At 34.3% G+C, this 18085-nt stretch overlaps 1 protein-coding gene across 1 annotated transcript in view; it reads right to left on the bottom strand.

Moving 5' to 3' along the window:
* The window catches only part of LOC116428706 (LON peptidase N-terminal domain and RING finger protein 3), a 67473-nt gene that overhangs the window by 17271 nt on the left and 32117 nt on the right, over positions 1-18085 (bottom strand). The window contains exons 2-3 of the mRNA XM_031980705.2: positions 2853-2971; positions 1709-1831 (exon numbers count right to left, since the gene is read on the bottom strand). Of these exons, the coding sequence (XP_031836565.1) occupies positions 1709-1831; positions 2853-2971 (242 nt within the window). The remainder of the gene's footprint in view (positions 1-1708; positions 1832-2852; positions 2972-18085) is intronic.

The raw sequence follows: 18085 nt of genomic DNA, 5'->3' as shown, positions 1-18085 counted from the left end.
AACTTCTTTACATTATGTTTTTTGGAAAGTATCTTATAATAAGGTAGCTTCTTTTATTGGTTAACTTTTAATTATGCTCCGTAGCAAGCAGTATACTATCTTCAAAGAATAGACCTACTCATGAGTGGCTATCATTGCTCCGGCACAGGTCACTCACCTGACTACTATCATACCGCGTCATTAAGCTATACCAGCGGCAGCGGTACCGGAAATACCGCCGTGCACAGACGTCCACTTCTTTTGTGTATGCTTTCTGTTCAGTACACGTTCGTGACTCCACACGGTACGATATCTTGATCTTTCTCTCTCTTTCTCTCTTTCCCTCGTATGTACCGTTCGGTTACGAAAGTTTGTGCAACGCTCGCGACGACAACAGAATTAGAATGAATGTTAATGGATTCTCGTACATACGACCAGGCGCATGAAGTATTTACCAATATTTATTAGCTCAATGAATTATTTACCTTTCCAGTTTAAAAATGATTGTTTGTAAAGCAATTTAGATCGAAGTCACTGTAAGAACGATACACTCACTATTAGACTCATTCGTAAAATAAATTAATAAATGTATACAGCCTACTTTAATATAATTTTTAATTGTAAGACCGGATTGATTAGATAATTTATGATCGATTTTATGTTAATGATCGTTCAATTTTCGTAGGACAAATGTTCTAATTATAAAACTAAAACGATAGAGGCACGTAGAATCATTTTGGAACATAAGTTCGGTGATTTTTCATACATTGCGTACAATTTTCATGAACACTGAAAGTTTCATTGTGAAATAAAGTAAGATGTTCACATGATGACTTTGAAAACAGATGTATTAAACCTTCGATTGTATTAATTATTTTAGATTTTCGCAATAGCCCCGATTCAATGAAAATGACTTTTGTCTTCAAACGTGTAAAAACTATACATTGTAAAATAATGTAATGTAGATTTATAATGAACTTAAGAAAACGTGTTCCATTGCATTAATCCGTAACATATCACACATTTATTATCGTAAAAATCTGAATTAATTAATATCAGATTGCAATTGCTAATGCGTCTAATTAATGCAGTAGTAATTACAGTAATGAATTTTAAATATCGGATATGCAGTGGAATGTATTATGTAATATGGAATAACCTAAACTCATACACGTATATTTCATAGCATTTTTCAATAATATTTCTTAGGATAGGTGAAAATTATGTGCAGCGCATAAAAAGTTACCAAGATATTTATATATATATATATATATAAAGAATATTTATAATTTATACAACATATAAAAAATTAAGAATAAAAGGAAATGCAGAATAGTATTATCATAAAAAATGGAAAAAAACAAGTGAAAACAATTTTAAAAATCAATCATTCAATTTTTAACTACTAATATTTTAAACACAAAATCTTATTATACAAAATGGCACAGAACTTTTCAATTCGTTTCTACATAAAAAGCATACTTATTTCAGCTGACCCTATGTTTAAAAAATGTTACATTTAAACATTATTAAGACAATTATAAATCTAACTTTATAAAACAGCAAAGCCAGCCGAACAAAAACAATATATCAAATGACACGACAGATTAAAAAGAGTAGAAATGTTTTTTTTTAATTGTAATATTTATCATTTTTCGTACAACAAAATTCGTATCATAAATGTTTTCAGGATAATTTAATATGTACACTTATATGAAAATCAGCATACCTTAACCAATTCGTGACGTACAGCTTGAGGATTTTTGTCAATGGCAACGCTGATGCAAAGTGCAAACAATGCTTCCTCATGTCTGCCTAGTGCTGACAAAGCCACTCCTCGTCTGTAATGACCCTGCAAATGAAAAAAATGAAAATTTTTTTAAGAATATAATAAAAAACAAATATTTTATAGTTAACTAAAAAGAGATGCCATTTCATTGTTCAGAAAAGGATGGAAATATTTTATTAAACATCGAGTTCAAGAGCGGACGATTTGAAAGTGATAGCTAACAGCGCATATATTACTGCTACTGATATTAATTTATAAAAACTAGAATAAGACGAAGTTGAATTTCTTGTGTTATAAATTTTATTGCGTTTACTGATATGTGAACGACATTGAACCTTTTAAAAGATATATTTTATTTCATTTCACAAATTATAATTAATTTCAAACATATAAAAGTCTGTAATTCAATCATAATACGAACAAACAAAATTATTGAAGTAAAACAGTTACTCATAGAAAACTCCTCGTGCAGAAATATCAGGATGTCGCCTTTGCAGCCGCAATAAAGCGACCAAGAAAAAACCCAGGACTTCTAAGTCCGTCCTGGTCATGTTAAAGGTCAAGCATACTTGAAAATGTTGACCATTATATTTTTTAGAATATAAGTATTGAAAATTGCTTTCTTTCATTAATCTCTTGTGTTATTATTTCACATAAAGAACCTGCTTCCAACATATATCCTTAACAAAATAATTGACAATTGATATTTTTATCAATCTGTCACTGCTTGACGTCGTCACTGTCAGAGTTAATTAATACTCCGTTTCAAAATGTAAATACATTGATCCATTCAAGCCAATGCTCGCAGTAACAAGTTGGTTACTATTCCTATATTACTTGTATTCCATATTTTTGTTATAACTTTTTAATAAAGCTTTATGTGACCTATATTTACATAACATTTTTTTCCTATTTAATGCCATAAAATATATTGATAACGTTTAACCATTAAAATATGGAACACCCTATATATGCTCCGGCGATAATGTTCAGGAAAATGGAGTATACATGTACACTAATGGTGCGAATGGGTCAAAAAAACATCTCTAACAGTGAGAAGGTGGTGGAAAAAGGATTCTCTCACCTTGCCCCAGTCCGGTCGTAGCCTAACCGCATGATCGGCGTCGGTGAGGGATGCTTGGGGCCTATTCAGCAGAAGCAATACGTGAGCCCTGTTGCTAAGATGGAGTGGGCTGTTTGGCGCTGAAACAAGGAAAAACACAACCGTAAAGCATCAGTGGAATACCACCTCCAACAAACACAGTGAGATCAGGGAGTTTACTTGGCAGGGAAACTGTTCCTTATGCTTTAACGAAAATCCCTTTCCTTCTAATTAAATTACGGGTAAGACTTTAACACTAGAACTACCGAGCATTTAATACGATTGATATGCAATCCCTATAAAAATTGTAACAATTGATTAGTTTCAAGTTTTTCAAACATTCATTACATTATTCAAGTGAAACTATTTATTTTCAGAATCATTTCGAATATTCAATGCTTCGAAGATATCAACAATTGCGAAACGAAACGACCGAAACCAATGATTTTGACTGGCACAGTAGTTCTAGTGTTAGGTCACCGAGTGGGAACATCCAGGACCGTTTGAAAATATTGGATCATAAATAATACGGTTTTATTGAAAATATTTCTTTCATTACGATTACTAATATGAATAACTCATAGTAATTAAAAATAACATGATAGCATTAGCATTCAATTAATCCAAGAATACTTGACAAAAGTTTTGTTTCCTCAAGAACTCAGAAATAGAAGTCAGACCACTGTTGTTCTCAATCACTTACAACCTACTATTTTCATTCCATTATCTCAAAAGCAGGACCCGGAAATCGAGCACCAATTAGTAACGTCCTCGTTCGAATAAAATACGCGTTGAGACGGATAATAAACTCCTTCATCGCAGTGAGATCATTGTTTCGTGAATTTAATGGGACAGCTTAAAAGTCACCTACCAATGCGACGCAATTCGTTTACAAGTTATATGAACCAAGATTGTTGTGCAACACACGCGTGGGTGTTACGAGCTCGTACGGTGTTGACCTCGTTGAATTTATTCCGAAAGCGTGTTACGAACTACATTATTTTCTCTTTCATCGACTCGACCTTCGATGATGTTTGATGTACGGCGCGCAGAATGTCCTTCAAATCAGATCAACCAAATGGCTAGCTCAACCAAGAATGCAAGATGATCTCCGTGGACGAAAGCTTGCAATTAGTACGGTCAAATTAAACCGCAGAAATTAATTGGCTTACATAAAGCAGTAGTGAGAGGAATCGAATGCCCGCCATTCTCCACGTGCGTCCACCTCAGGAATGTCGGGGTATTTGAATGAAAGGGTTTCAGCAATTTGGCGAAAGGTTACATATTATACGTAAAAGTAAAGGAAGTTAATGACTCTTTTTACATGCGCAATTATGTCTGTTTTATATAGGTACACAGAACTTTTGATTTTCAAAAGACTTTTGTAAAGATGCACAAAATTATTAATTTTGTAGGATTTAAAATCTAAAAATATTTCTAATGTATATCAATGGATAGTGTAACGAACAGATAACGTTTATATATTACTAGGAAAATATATTAGGAGAATTATCCATTTTTGAAAGAATTTTATAAATGTTTATGCACTTCTAGAAATTTCGCGTGGAATCAGTTCAGGTGGTTATAATAATTAGTAGGTGAATATTACTAAAGATTTTCGTTAAGGAGGAGTGTTTGAATTTTTATAAAGATAATTAATGTCGTATTACAGTACTGGAAGCTGTTGTTATTCCACCTCAAAGGCGAGTAACATAATGACACACTGTAACATGAGATTTACTACCACTAGGAACTCGTCTTTACCGAATGCCTGTAATCGTGCTGGAGGTCTTGTAACTTTCTCAAAATAGGCTGTACGCGGTCGCAATTTCGATGGCATCCATTCCCTATGCACAGTAATGTGCATACGAGTGCAGTGAGCAAAGCAACCTCGCACAATCATGCGCTTTTATATTCTCACAATGTCCAAAATTAGTTTACATTCGTGTGAAATTCAACAAATTTACAACAATAATTATTTTCAATTGAAAAGATCTTTGAAAACGGATATCTCAGTAAATTAATAAAAATCGTATTAGGTATAGTTTAATATTTCCCACGTATAAACATTTTTCAACAAAACAAACAAATAATTTAATAATGTACAACATACATTCAACAATCATTTTAAAAAATATATTTTTGTCGAAAGGTCTGATATTTGCAATGTTTCAAATTTTCAATTTTAAATTCCCTTTATTTGTTAAAACTTCTACAATTATCGTATCATATACGAAAAAGTTGTTAAATAACGTTTTTAAATTACACGATGACATAAACTGAATACTAGAATTACCGAATGAGTCAAAATAACCGATTCCTGATCTCTTCTCATTTGCAATCATTGAAAAAACTTAAATATTACCCGGAGTAATTATGAAACAAGTTGATTTAATAATATGCAAATTAAAGTACAACTCAATCGAAATTTCAATAAACGTGTGTTCATAATTCATAGCGAAAACATAAAAAGAACTTTATTTAACCGCTCGGTCGTTGAATAACAAAGTGAAATTGGGTGCATAGTAAACTCGTAGAACAACTTAAATTTCACATTTATTGCGATATCGAAGTATGTTAAATCTGGCAAATTCCATGTTCCTCAAAAGAAAGTTGTACGTTAATTTGTTTCGATGATGCGTCGGGTATTTCAATTAGCGTAATTTGGACAGTGTAACCAGAAGCGATAGCATCAGCCGGTGCAGGCGGGACTGCATCGTGGCATTGCAAGCAATGTCATTGCCTTCACGGATAGAGGCCCTTGCTTGGTCGAGGACGAATTTCCGGCACGCGCGATCACCGCCAATGCCAAGTCGAATCGATTCATCGAGCTCGATTTGTCAATGTCAACCGTAAGACCAGCATCTCCTATGAATCTCTACCGCATCTCACGATATGACGTCCGTGCAAGGGAAAAATTTCCCGAGATTGTACGATGCAAAGTTAGGAGGCTGAAATGTGGCATGTCACGGAACAAAAGCTACCCGTTTCAAAGTTGGGCAAAATGTAATTGAATGACTAAATTTTTAAGAATGCAATTGGGGAAAGAAAATTAGGGGATAAATGTTTTCTTCTAAACAAAAGTTGTGAAAAGCAGTATCATATGGATTCTGTTCAATTTTACATTCTTCAGATTCTTATAAATGCATATGAATTTAGAAGACACAAGTTTTGTATAGATTCAGAAATTGATTTTCTCGGTGATACATCAAACGAATCAAACTTTATTGGATGTATGAAATACAAGAAGATTAAGAGAGCAATCGCAGTACAACATCTTTTCAATTTCGATTCCTGTTTCAATTGTGTTGTGATTTTTCAGTTTCCATTTTGTTACGAATATTGCTTTGTTTTTTGGGTAATATGATAAGTACCGATTTGTCAACGTGTAAATGAAGATACTTCGAATGAAATAGTTAATTTCGAATTATTTTTTATAATCGTAAATTGCTATTAATTGACTTCGGTAAAATTTTCTATGGGAATTTTAAAATGGTATTCAATTAAAAAGCTTTATTTAAACGATCAATCTAGCTTTTCCAGCATAAATATCTAATAAACAGGAATACGGACGACGTCATGGGAAGTAATGGCAAAATACGACCCAAATGCATTGAATTTATACACCTTGGTATTTAAGTAAAGGAACGAATGGTTTTCAAGTTCCATAACCAGACAAGCAAAATTTCACGTATTTTTTACAAAGAAAATTGTCTCATTATTGTTCGTTGAAGTGAAAGTTTTTTTTATTCATCCAGAAAAAATTTGTATAGCCATCAAATAAAAGCAGAAAAGATTACACGTTTTAAAAACCAACTTCCTTATTCGAGAATCTCTTTCAACGGAAAGTGCATTCCTTTGTACGATACAGAAACATCTTATACTGCTAAAATGACCGCAGCAGTCGATATATACAAAATAAAGAGAAAAGGAGAAGAAACATAACTGTAAAGTTCAGAGTTTATACTGAATTATTAGTAAGTGTCAAATATAAATTCGTAATTAAAACTGATATCGAAATTAAATTGAAGTTTAAATTAAAGTATCAATTGAATTTACAGAGTAAATTACATTATTTTATTTCATACTGAATTTTATATTGAAATCTTGTATATATTTATTTCAGAAGAACGAAATTTGTTCTTCTGAAGCCTAATTTAGAAAGTAATTTGTTTATATATTTTCTTGGAAAAATATCAGTTATTTTGTTTCTAAATTTCTATCAAAATTTCAATTGACAAGAATGCACGCGGTGTAATTAAACATAAACTGTTGTCCGCTTAAAATGTACTTTCTTTGAAACATTTTCACACACTGACTTCTTAAGAATAATCCATTACTTTATGCACACAACATTTTAATCGGTTCAGAATATATATGCAGATACTCAGTTCCAATTTCAAACACGTCATCCCGAAACAAAGAAACACGAGCAACGTTATCGGGGTGTTGTATGAGGGCAAAACATGTCGAGTTCAATCGATATAAGTTCATTCCAAGAATGAATGCTGCAGTGTTCGACACTTTCACGTAAGCATGCGTCACAATCCATCCGCACGCTAGACGCGTCTGCTTTTTGTGAACAAGCAAAAAATTAAAGCTGGGTAAATTGATCATGAAATAGTATCTAAAATCTTTTCAAACAATTCATATTTTTTGGGTAACTCTGTCGTGTAATGAATGTAAATCTAAATGTAACATTGTCAAAACTGTTAATTATCAAAGATTTATATTCTATAACGAACTTAACTATACTATATATACACTGTATAAAATAAAAATTTTCAAGGACAGCTAGGATTTCAAATAGAACTTAAGAAATATAAATATCGCTTGATTCATTTTGGTTCAAATGCAATATTATTTTACTATTATCAATTATTGTACTTTAGAGTAACTGTAGATGAACAATAAAATAATTCCGTTTAGCACTGTCATGAAGAAATCATAAGAAAAAGGGTTAAGTTGTTAACACATTAGCAAATTTTTCACTTCCCTACTACTCGTTGCCGGTGAAAATGAAGAAAATCTTAAACTAATTGCCGCAAATTTCCGACGTTAGAACAGAGACGAAAATTTGAAAATTTCTTTTGAAATATCGATCTTGTAACGATCTGTTGCCTGAAATAAGGAATTTTCCGTTAAAGGAGTTGCAAATGGAAAAGAGCAGAAGAACAAAATATTTTGGAAGTTATAATATTTGAAGAGACGTGAATTCGCGAATTTGCATCATTTAGACGAGGTTGCCTTAAAGTGCTAACATTTCTTTTCATAAAAGAACTGAATAATGCATCGAAGTCTTGAATATTAAAAAAGAACATACCACGTGTCCGTCTCTCGTTAATTAAATAATTAAATTATTCATTTACAGCTATTTCTTTTCACAAATAGCTGAATTATGTATCGAAGTCTAAAGTACTAAAAGAAGAAAAACCTTACGTCAGTTGAATAATACAACTATTCCTTTATAGTTGCCGATTTTAGATATCGAAGTTCAAAATCGCCAATATGGCGACTTTCGAACATAAAGTGTTAATAAAAATATGTTTCATTTCTTTATTTCACCAAAGCTTCGGTATGCACGAGATTTCGTTTTTCTTTTGGCTGCCGATCGCGTTCTACGTGGTGATAACACGTCAGTCACAGGTAGCCGTCGACAGAAGCGATCGGTAGGGAAGACGAAGTACCCGCGGGCAACGTCTTCTCGTTGTCTCTCGACAAGTTGGTGCAGCTGCGTCGTGCGAGACATCGCCGTTGGATCGAATGGACGTCGGTCGTTCCGGCGCAACAGCCAAGCGTTACGTAAAGGTCGGTCACCCGGCCGCGTACTTCATCACCATGCTGTCGTTGCTGGTGTCAGTGGTGCTGTTGCTGCGTTGGCTGAGGTACAGTGTTATCCACTTAACTCGGAACCCGCGCGCACAACAACGAACCCAAGCAGCAACAGCTCGGCACCTACAGATACAGTAGGACCTCGATTAACCCTTTGCACTCGATTTATTTTCAATGTTGTTGGGTGTAAACTTGTATTTATTTTTCGGGAAATGAATGAAAGTAATTTACAGCGGTAAAATTCAACGTTTTATATTTGTTTCATTTATTATCATTGTAATAAGATTTCATATTTATGAGTTTTTAAAATCTGGAACTTTTTTGAAGTACTTTTTAAAGTACCACACAAAGTATAACGAATTTATATTGCCATCTATAGCATTGCATACGAGTGCAAAGGGCTAACCTTTCAGTTGCCGGTGGCATCACCTTGTGAAACTATACATATTTCAAAATCACAAAAATGCGAACCAGTGATAGCCATACTAGCCGCCAAATGTGAAATCGATATAACAATATTTCTTTTGATAGTTAGAATAGCACTTTTTGTCAAAATATCTATTTTTGTGAAATATGATAAGTCAACATATATTGTGGAAATACATATCTTTTATAAGAATTTTTATTTGGGACCTAATGGGCTAACACGTTGACCCCTATGTCGCTGAAATTATTGATTTCTTCTTCTTATAATTATTGAAAATATTACATGATTCTCTGAGAAATTATCAAAGAAATTGATTTAGCAATACACGAATACATTTGTAAATTAGTAGAAGTTTGACATTTTTCTGTAGAAACCGTAAAAGTGCATTTATTAAAACAATCAATGTCACTGCTCCATAATTTTAGTGTTAAGAAAGTAATCGTTGTGATAACACTTGAATTTTTAGTTTCTGTTATGTTAAGAGATTTGTTCCGAACGTTAAGAGAATTTTTAAGTGTGACGAATCAGAAGGATCGAAATTCTTTTGTATATTTTTTTTTATAGTTTGGCATCCTATAAACACAATCTCGAAGCAGTTTAATCGAATTGGTGAAACTAACAAAGTTACAAGATCCAAAACATGACAGGTCACACGCTGCGCGTCTTAGAAACCTTAATCGCGATTTCCTCGAAACAACATATTTTCAACTGGTGCACAAGATATCTCGGAAACCAGTCACCCGATCCACCCGAAATTTGACAAATAATGATATATTCATTATATATCCTATTTTCGTGCCTACAAGAATTATTTAAATATCTTAGTTCTTCAAACATGCCCCATTCAAGGATACAAACTTCGAAATTAATACATTTTGCATTTCATGTACAAAGTTCGCAAAGTTTAGGTTTTTCTGGCCCGTCACACTGGGAAACCCCATTGTTCCTTAACAGAACATAATTATAAATTCTTCAAAAAATTTGACTATCATTAGCAAGGACTGATCAAGAACTTATTTTGTTCTGTATAAAAAATTTCTAGTGTGTATCATAGAGATTGAGACTCCTATTATGAATAATATTATAACGAAGAAATCACTAATCTACTGGAGATATGTTTCTGATGAAAACAAGTCTAACGTAGTAAGTTGAACAAGAACGTGTGCTAGGTCAGTGTTGAAAAATTTCATATGAAATTTATTATCGGCAATGAACTCTATCTCTGAGACTCCACAAGTCTTAAAGTCCGATGACATTGCACGAATGTATGTAGTAGTGTACGTATTTGTTGCGTCGCTACTGCTCACACTTGTTCTGGCGCGCGAGTTCGGTGTTAAGTGGATAACCTTCTATAACCACCGGCTAACTGGCTTCTCAAACTCGACCTTTATCTCTTTCTCACGCCTCCGTCGCTTAATCATTCCGCAGCAACACTTTTCTTCGATAATTACCCCGCAAATCTTCGAATTCTTAAAGACCTAACATCGGCCTAACCCACATCTCTCTGTGATGAATTCTTTATTTTTGCAGACATGTAATTCTTCTTTGCTTTGCTTTAGTTCTTCATTAAAATATACCCTAGGTACATTCGTCCTGCGTTTGACGAGTATACACTTTATTTTTCATGTTATTGCGCGCAAAATGAGAGATTTTTGAAACTAAATTCCGCAGTTAAGAAGTTAAGGGAAGAATTTTTAACGATGTACAATGTGAATCCTTCGGCACTCTCTTTGTAAAAAGAAGTTAATTGAAATTTTGCATATGTTTTTACTATACTTCGAATGGCATACTGAGTCTTTCATTCCCAGACCTAATTTTTTGTTAGGCCTAGCTCTAAAAGAAGCTAAAAAAATCCTGGTACATCTACTGTAGTCTCTAATTTAGCATACAAATGAAATTTCAATCAAATATTTCAATCTTTTTCCAATAAAAATACAAATTCTTCAAAGGGGCCGAAACAACGAGAATTTCACGTAGTACTCAACGATGCACTATCAGAGGCTTAATGATTAATCCTATCACTCGGCAAACAAACAGATTCTACGTTCGATTCTCTGGCTCAATGCTATAATCATCTGATCCTTACACCAATACGATTCAAACACTACAATAACTTTTCTGAAAAGAACGATGAAGGGTGTGAGCTATTGACAGGTTGGTGCCATCAGGAGAGTGCAACGTGTGTATCAACAGCGTGTACGTACTGCTTACATTCCCTCTCTTTCTATTCTGGCAACGATCAATAATGCTGCACGTGTCGCCCGGTGGAACGTGCGCCGGTATGACCCCTTAACACAACACTTGCCAAAGTATTCTCGTGTATGTAGGTATTTCTTTCCCTATGCGCCTGTTTGCATCATCCTCGGAAATCAAGTGGCGCGTACGCACCGAGCTTTACATACGACCCAATGCATCGCGTTGTAACATGCCCACTATCGAGTTTCTTTGGCCAATATGCTAACTGGTTGCGCTTCTGCCATGTAGAAGAATGTCTATCGCATCGTTTCCCGGACGCTTTCGCGGGAAACCGACCACGAGCCAAAATAATTGCAACGCTCATGGCGTAGCCACGAATTCGCCTTATGCAACGAGACCTCGTCGCGTACGGTTGGAGATGAAAAATCAACGATGAGAACTTGGGAATCTGCATCGGAATCTACTAGTTTTATCGTAGAAAATTATGTAAACGATATTGTGGTTTACCTAGATTTAGTTGCAACCAAATTGCTTAATCATTCACTTTTCCATTAATTTTAATACGAAACGGAGGAAACGTAAGTTTTTCTGATAAGAAAATAACTTGAGAATCGTGTTCTCCATAAGATACTCTGTCACTTATAATACCAAACGTTTGATTAAAGTTTTAGTTTTAAAATGAAAGCAGGTATCTCTTTATTTCAAATCTTCATTTGACATACAACGGTTGTAATTGAAACCTAGGACATTTTTTAAATATGTTATTTATACTGGTATATATGTGGCAATGGATGTGTTGGTGAACGATGAGCGCGTGTGCAATAGATGAACAGTCGCGACTGTCGTGTAAGTTTGTTTTCAATAAATGTTCAAGCATTGAAATATTGTAGACTAAATTGATTTCCTGTAATATTGATTTTTATATGTTAATGATGTTCTTGTTAAATAAATCTAGAATACTCCAAACGTGCATGAAGTAAGGCATGGTGACGGGAAAATGTTCTAAAAACTGCGACTAAGATGAATGAATCCGAATCTATATATTGTGCGTGCGATTTGATGTAGATTCATTGTTTAATTGCGAATCGTATAGTAAAAATATTGTTTATACAAATAAAATATTCTCTTCCTCCTGTATATGTAATAATAATAAGACGAAAACAATAAAGTTTGATTCGATTGATGAGTGACATTGATTTTCATTAAACTGTACTACTTTCTAAAAATCAAGACAATACACTACACAAGAAAATTGAGCCGTGAAAATAAAGAATAAGGGTCAATGATATTGTCAGATGTCTATGAAACTTAGAAGTGTGAAGCCGGAGGTGTTGGTGCACACGAAAATAATATGGAATGCAACGGCAGATAATAAAGATGCGTAGAAAGTCTCAACGACCAACACTGAAGAACTGCGATCGTACAATTCCTCGAACCAGAGCGCGGAAATCATTGTTTATCGCCAGCTGACACGTTTCACCATCGTGTCGCGCTCGTTGTAAACGGTAACATTATATAACGACACTTTACAGGTACAATAAGCGATACGTTAGCTAGCTACGATTGGATGTCTTCTAATCGTTTCACAAATTGAATCTCATTTTGCACCATTAAAGTTACCATTGAATTAACCTGTCACTTGCGTAACTGAAAAACCCTTTATTTCTACGTAACGTCTCAAAAACTGTGAACATTAGTAAGTATCACGTATCTCTTATTTCACACATTTTCAACTATTTGTAATCTACATTACACGATTCTTTTAACATTTCGTTACAGTAAAGTAACCAATTTCTAATGGATACACACCAACTAATGAAATACAGTAAAACATCGGCTATCCGATTTAATCGGGCGATTAACAGTCCAGATAAATGGAGAATTGAGTATAAATATTTCAGATCATATTCGTAAAATTCGAATGATTGAGTTCTAATTTAATTAAGACTCTGAACAATCTAGTCCAGTTCAGTTTCGATTGCCACGATCAGAATAAATTTTCCAACGCTGATTTTCAATGCTTCTCAGGTCCAATTTATGTTCTCGAATGATAAACAATTTCACATTCGAATGCTGCGACTCTGGAAGAAGCAGAAACTCGATTCTTATTGCTATTCGCCGATAGAAGCAAACTTTTCACGCAGTAGCTGACAAAATCCTACACGAAAGTTATGCAATGTCCATATTTATTTGTTTTGAAGGAAGTGACCACTAAAATTATTTTCACGTGGATTAGAAGGTAAAGAAGTAGAGGTAGCTTTCTCCAAGCCAGGAAAGCAATGATCGCCGTTGGCTGGCCTCTCCGTACCAACACATGGCCATTTTTCACGGTCAAGTACCGCCCCGCTGATGCTTTCGTTCGATCGAGTTTCCTGGCTGTCTCTGGCCTACTCTGCCGGCCTCCTTGACGCTACCACTTCAGGTGTAGTGTTCTCCACTTCTCGGAAGCAATCGATGTCCACGAAAGTGGGAGAAAATGCAAATGTAATAACTTCGCTTTCTTGGCCAGAACTTTTCGCAAAATGGGAAATTTCAGGACTATTCTTCGTGGCGAACGCGAAGCAGAAAACGTTCGATTGGTTCACAACTAACACGCCATTGGGGCACATACCACTGTGTAACAGAATAATGGCAGCTTCGGCTTAAAGCCATGCAATTCCTTCGGATTACGGCGTATCGATAATTACTTCCTGAAATGTAAACTTCTAACTGTGGTTTCGGAACTCATGACTTGTTGAGGTTACAGGTAAAATTTAAGTAGATGCCATTTAACCCTCGGAAAACGAACTATGCCGCGATCAGTTCTTTTGAATATTTCTTAAATGTACTCATACGAGGTGAGTTGATATTTTTGTTAACCCCTTACCCTATGATTTCTTTCTCAACTTTGATCGATACGATCTTGTCACAGATAATTTATTAGAAAAAGAGAAAAATTGTAGGGATATTCTATGTCTACATTTTCTATTAAGTATAATAATTGATTACGGAAGAATAATATTTACTTAGAATTCGAATTAATCCAGTAATGTTTATGATTATTAAATCACGTTGAGAATCTTTACCACGAGACTGATACGTTGTTGTAAAGCAAGGGATTAAACATGACAAAATTATTGACAAATTTTGAGGTACGTGTAAGAACGTAATAAGTTGAATGAGATATTAGAAAGTCTGGGTCAAGACAGGCCCAGACACCGCTGCACAAGAATTAGATAAACTGTACATACTGTTGAGAAATAAATTTAATATGGATATTTTCAAGGAGATTCAATTTATATTATAATGCATAATTTGAAGTTTGAAGAGTGTAGTAAGACATATTGGTTATAATTGAAAAGTAAGCAGATTTCTATTGTACTTAAAATTTGGTAATAATATGGAGACTTAATGATAGTACAAATTAAATTAATACTTAACATTTTAATGTTTGAGATAGGAATTGTGAAAAATAAAATCTAATATTCAATATTTAAAACGTAAAATAAAAATAATTTTTATAGATAACTCGCAATATGTTGCATTGCAATATCAGTCCAATTATGAGCTAAGAGAATACGCGTTACATCTAACAAATTTAAATCTTCCAACCATCGGATCACGCAGCCTCACACCTCTCAACGGATGCATCAATGAAGAGCTTATAAACACTATCCTACGTTTAGCTACCTTGAAACCGTCTTCTAGCGAACAAACAAAAAGTTTACATAAATAAAATAGATTAACTTTAACCTTAAAAAACTAACACATCAGTATTTTAATTCAGAGTTTTAATTCATAACTCAAGATACAAAAAATAAATTCATATCGCAATCACTAGAAATCAATTACTCTGCAATTGAATAATAATAATTACAGTGACAATTTGAACTATTGACATTCTGACCGGTCAAGAAATCAAACAGCTTTATCGTATAATTCAATATCTCAGAAATTATTCAGTTACTACTCTATGTCTGTTGTCACTTTTGTTTCCATTCAATTTAACAAGTTCAGTAATATTCATTTTACTATTTGTAAGTCAGTGGTTTATGATTAGTAGACTGCAGGCGTTTATGCAAATTTTTATTTGAACAGATAAAAGTAATAAAACAGACATTGGACAAACCGTTCCTTCCCTTATTACTAGTTCAATTAAACTAACAGTGCAATTAAATCTTCGTTATATTAATTTCAACTCTTAGTACGTTGTTTTTTGTTTGCCTGAATTTACATTACATCTACAACATCTGTAGTTTGTAATAGTAGTCACTACAATGAGTGTTCTGCTGTTAAGTATTTACCTAAACCGTTTATAAGATAAGCATTTTATCTACAGGTACATCAAACAAATTATTCTTCTGCTAAGCATTATTAATTGGAGATTAAGGAGGATTAATTGATTACTGTTGTAAAACCGAAATCTGTAGCACAGACCATTTTTCCACATAATCACCAACGTTTACTTATCTCGTATGCTTAACGCTACAACTACCAAGCATTTAATACGATTAATATGTAATCCCTATAAAAATACTAACAATAGATTATTTTCCGTTTCTTCAGACATTCACTGTAATATTCCAGTGAATCTATTTATTTTCAAGACGATTTCGAATATTCAATGCTTTCAAGATATCGGTCATTTCGAAATAAAAAAAAAACGGTAGTTCTAGTGTTAATTTCCGACATCCAGAATAATTAAGAATTTCCAATCATTCATACAAGATCGAAGGAATCAGTGAATAACAGGACACATCATACAGCAAAAGCAATGGTGCGTAACACGTGTTTTGACTTGAGTTAGGCGCGCCAGTTAGGATACCCGGTTCCCAGGTCTCTAGAGTGGCAGGCAGCATGCGCGTGTGTCTTGCCTTGCCGCGTATCCGCCGCTCTAATTGTAAGATCGAACTGATTAATTTCGTTCCGCCGTCGTCGAGCACCGGCCACGTTTATGCGTACCGCTCGTCCTTACATAACGCTTTTTATTATGTAATTGACAGAAACGTCGACCCTGCGCGCCTGCGTACTGCCGGGCGAAAGTGTCGCGCATGCAGACAACCCGACAAAATCATGCGTTTTCCAGCCGATCGATTCTCCACGTCCCGCTTCTTTTCCAGCGTCGATGACATCCGAAACTGATGCTCAACATCTCACTCAACAGCGTTAAGGTACGTTCATCCCTTAGGGACACGCAATTTTAACACTAAACGCATCGCGATCAGACAAATAACCGGTTTTAAAATTTGATTAAAAACACTACGTTTTTCTTCGTTCATTTAACTTTATATCAATTTCCACATCCTCCGACTAATCGGTTTTTCAATTGTTATTTTTCCTGCTATTTCTGTTTCCACGAAAAAAATGTATTGTCTAATATGTTTACCTTTATTTTATAACCAGTTATTTGACTGGTTACAATAGAAATAATAGGTATAGATATAATATATACAAGGTGTCGGTACGTTTAGTGTTAAAGAAACAAAAATCTCGATCTGTGCGGAATTAGTATAGAAGTATAAGTATATTAGTATATTAGTATAGAAGTGGGTTAAGAAATATCCCACCATGCATTAACAGTAAAAAAAGTGGGACCATTTCGAACCCACCAAATCTCAAAGTGTTATAGTAATGGAAACTAAGAAAGCTGGGCGTTGCTTGGAGCAAGGGTCCAATATCGTTGCAGTAAAAGTGAAAAATTGCATAGAATGCTGATGATAAGACAAAAGTCTGTGAAATATCTAGAATGCAGTGCTTTTTATAGTATTTATTAGGAACGACCGTTTTCTATCGTGATTCTGTGCTTTCAATTGTATCCTTGGAAATTTGAATTTGCGTGAAGATTCGCAGTCTAATCCTTCTCTTCAAACTCCGCAAAATGATACATCACAAACACAGTACGTCTTAAACGGAAGTGTTATGTATTGTATTGCGATTACTGTGCGCAGGTCTACGCGTCAGTGTAAACACTTCTATTATAAAACAAAAATATGTATTTCCACGCTTCCATTATTTCATTTTGTGACTGTCACGAATGTATTGAATTTGCTATCAGCTCCTCACATATGTTTATTTACATACATACATCATGGAAGACGCTATTAGAAAAGAATGCTGTTGATTTTTTGCTAATATGTGTGCACGTTTAGCGGTAAAATTTGACCGCGTTGTGTTTACCCGCGCGATCGGGCCGCGTACTCAGTTTGTTGGATTCCGGGTCACGAAATCGAGTAGAACACTTTTTACAATCATCGAGAGTTTTATTTAAGTATAGGTGGCGAGATATTTAATATAACGTGCTAATCTTCAGTTTAGTAAAACGATTCTGTCTATTCTTCGAGAAGCTGGTCTATATATTTGGTATTGGTGTTTTTAACACTAAAACTACCAGATGGGTCAAAATGAGCGACTTCGGATTTCTTCCTTTTACAATTATTAAATAGGTAACAAATGTTTCTATGAGAAATTATTCAAGAAATTGATTTAGTAATTCGCAAACTAAATTATAAATCAATGAAAATCTCAATAGATGCACTCTTGAAGTTTCTATAGAGAAATTTCAAAAAGTCAAGTTAACCGCTCGGTAGTTTTAGTGTTAAAGGAAAATGTGGAAGGGACTCGGAAATGAGTGCTACGAAATGAATGACGTAGAAGGGAAAAGGTCCAAGGGTTGTTTAAGTCCTAGTGACTCAGTAGATTTGTGCTCGCGTAGTACATACCTATGGTCTTAGTAATCGCAATGCGTTGGCGTTTACATGGGTGATCTGGTATACAACAAGTT

This window comes from Nomia melanderi, chromosome 10 (assembly GCF_051020985.1).
Source record: "Nomia melanderi isolate GNS246 chromosome 10, iyNomMela1, whole genome shotgun sequence".
Lineage (NCBI taxonomy): Eukaryota > Metazoa > Arthropoda > Insecta > Hymenoptera > Halictidae > Nomia > Nomia melanderi.
This window is presented reverse-complemented; position numbering and strand designations above follow the sequence as displayed.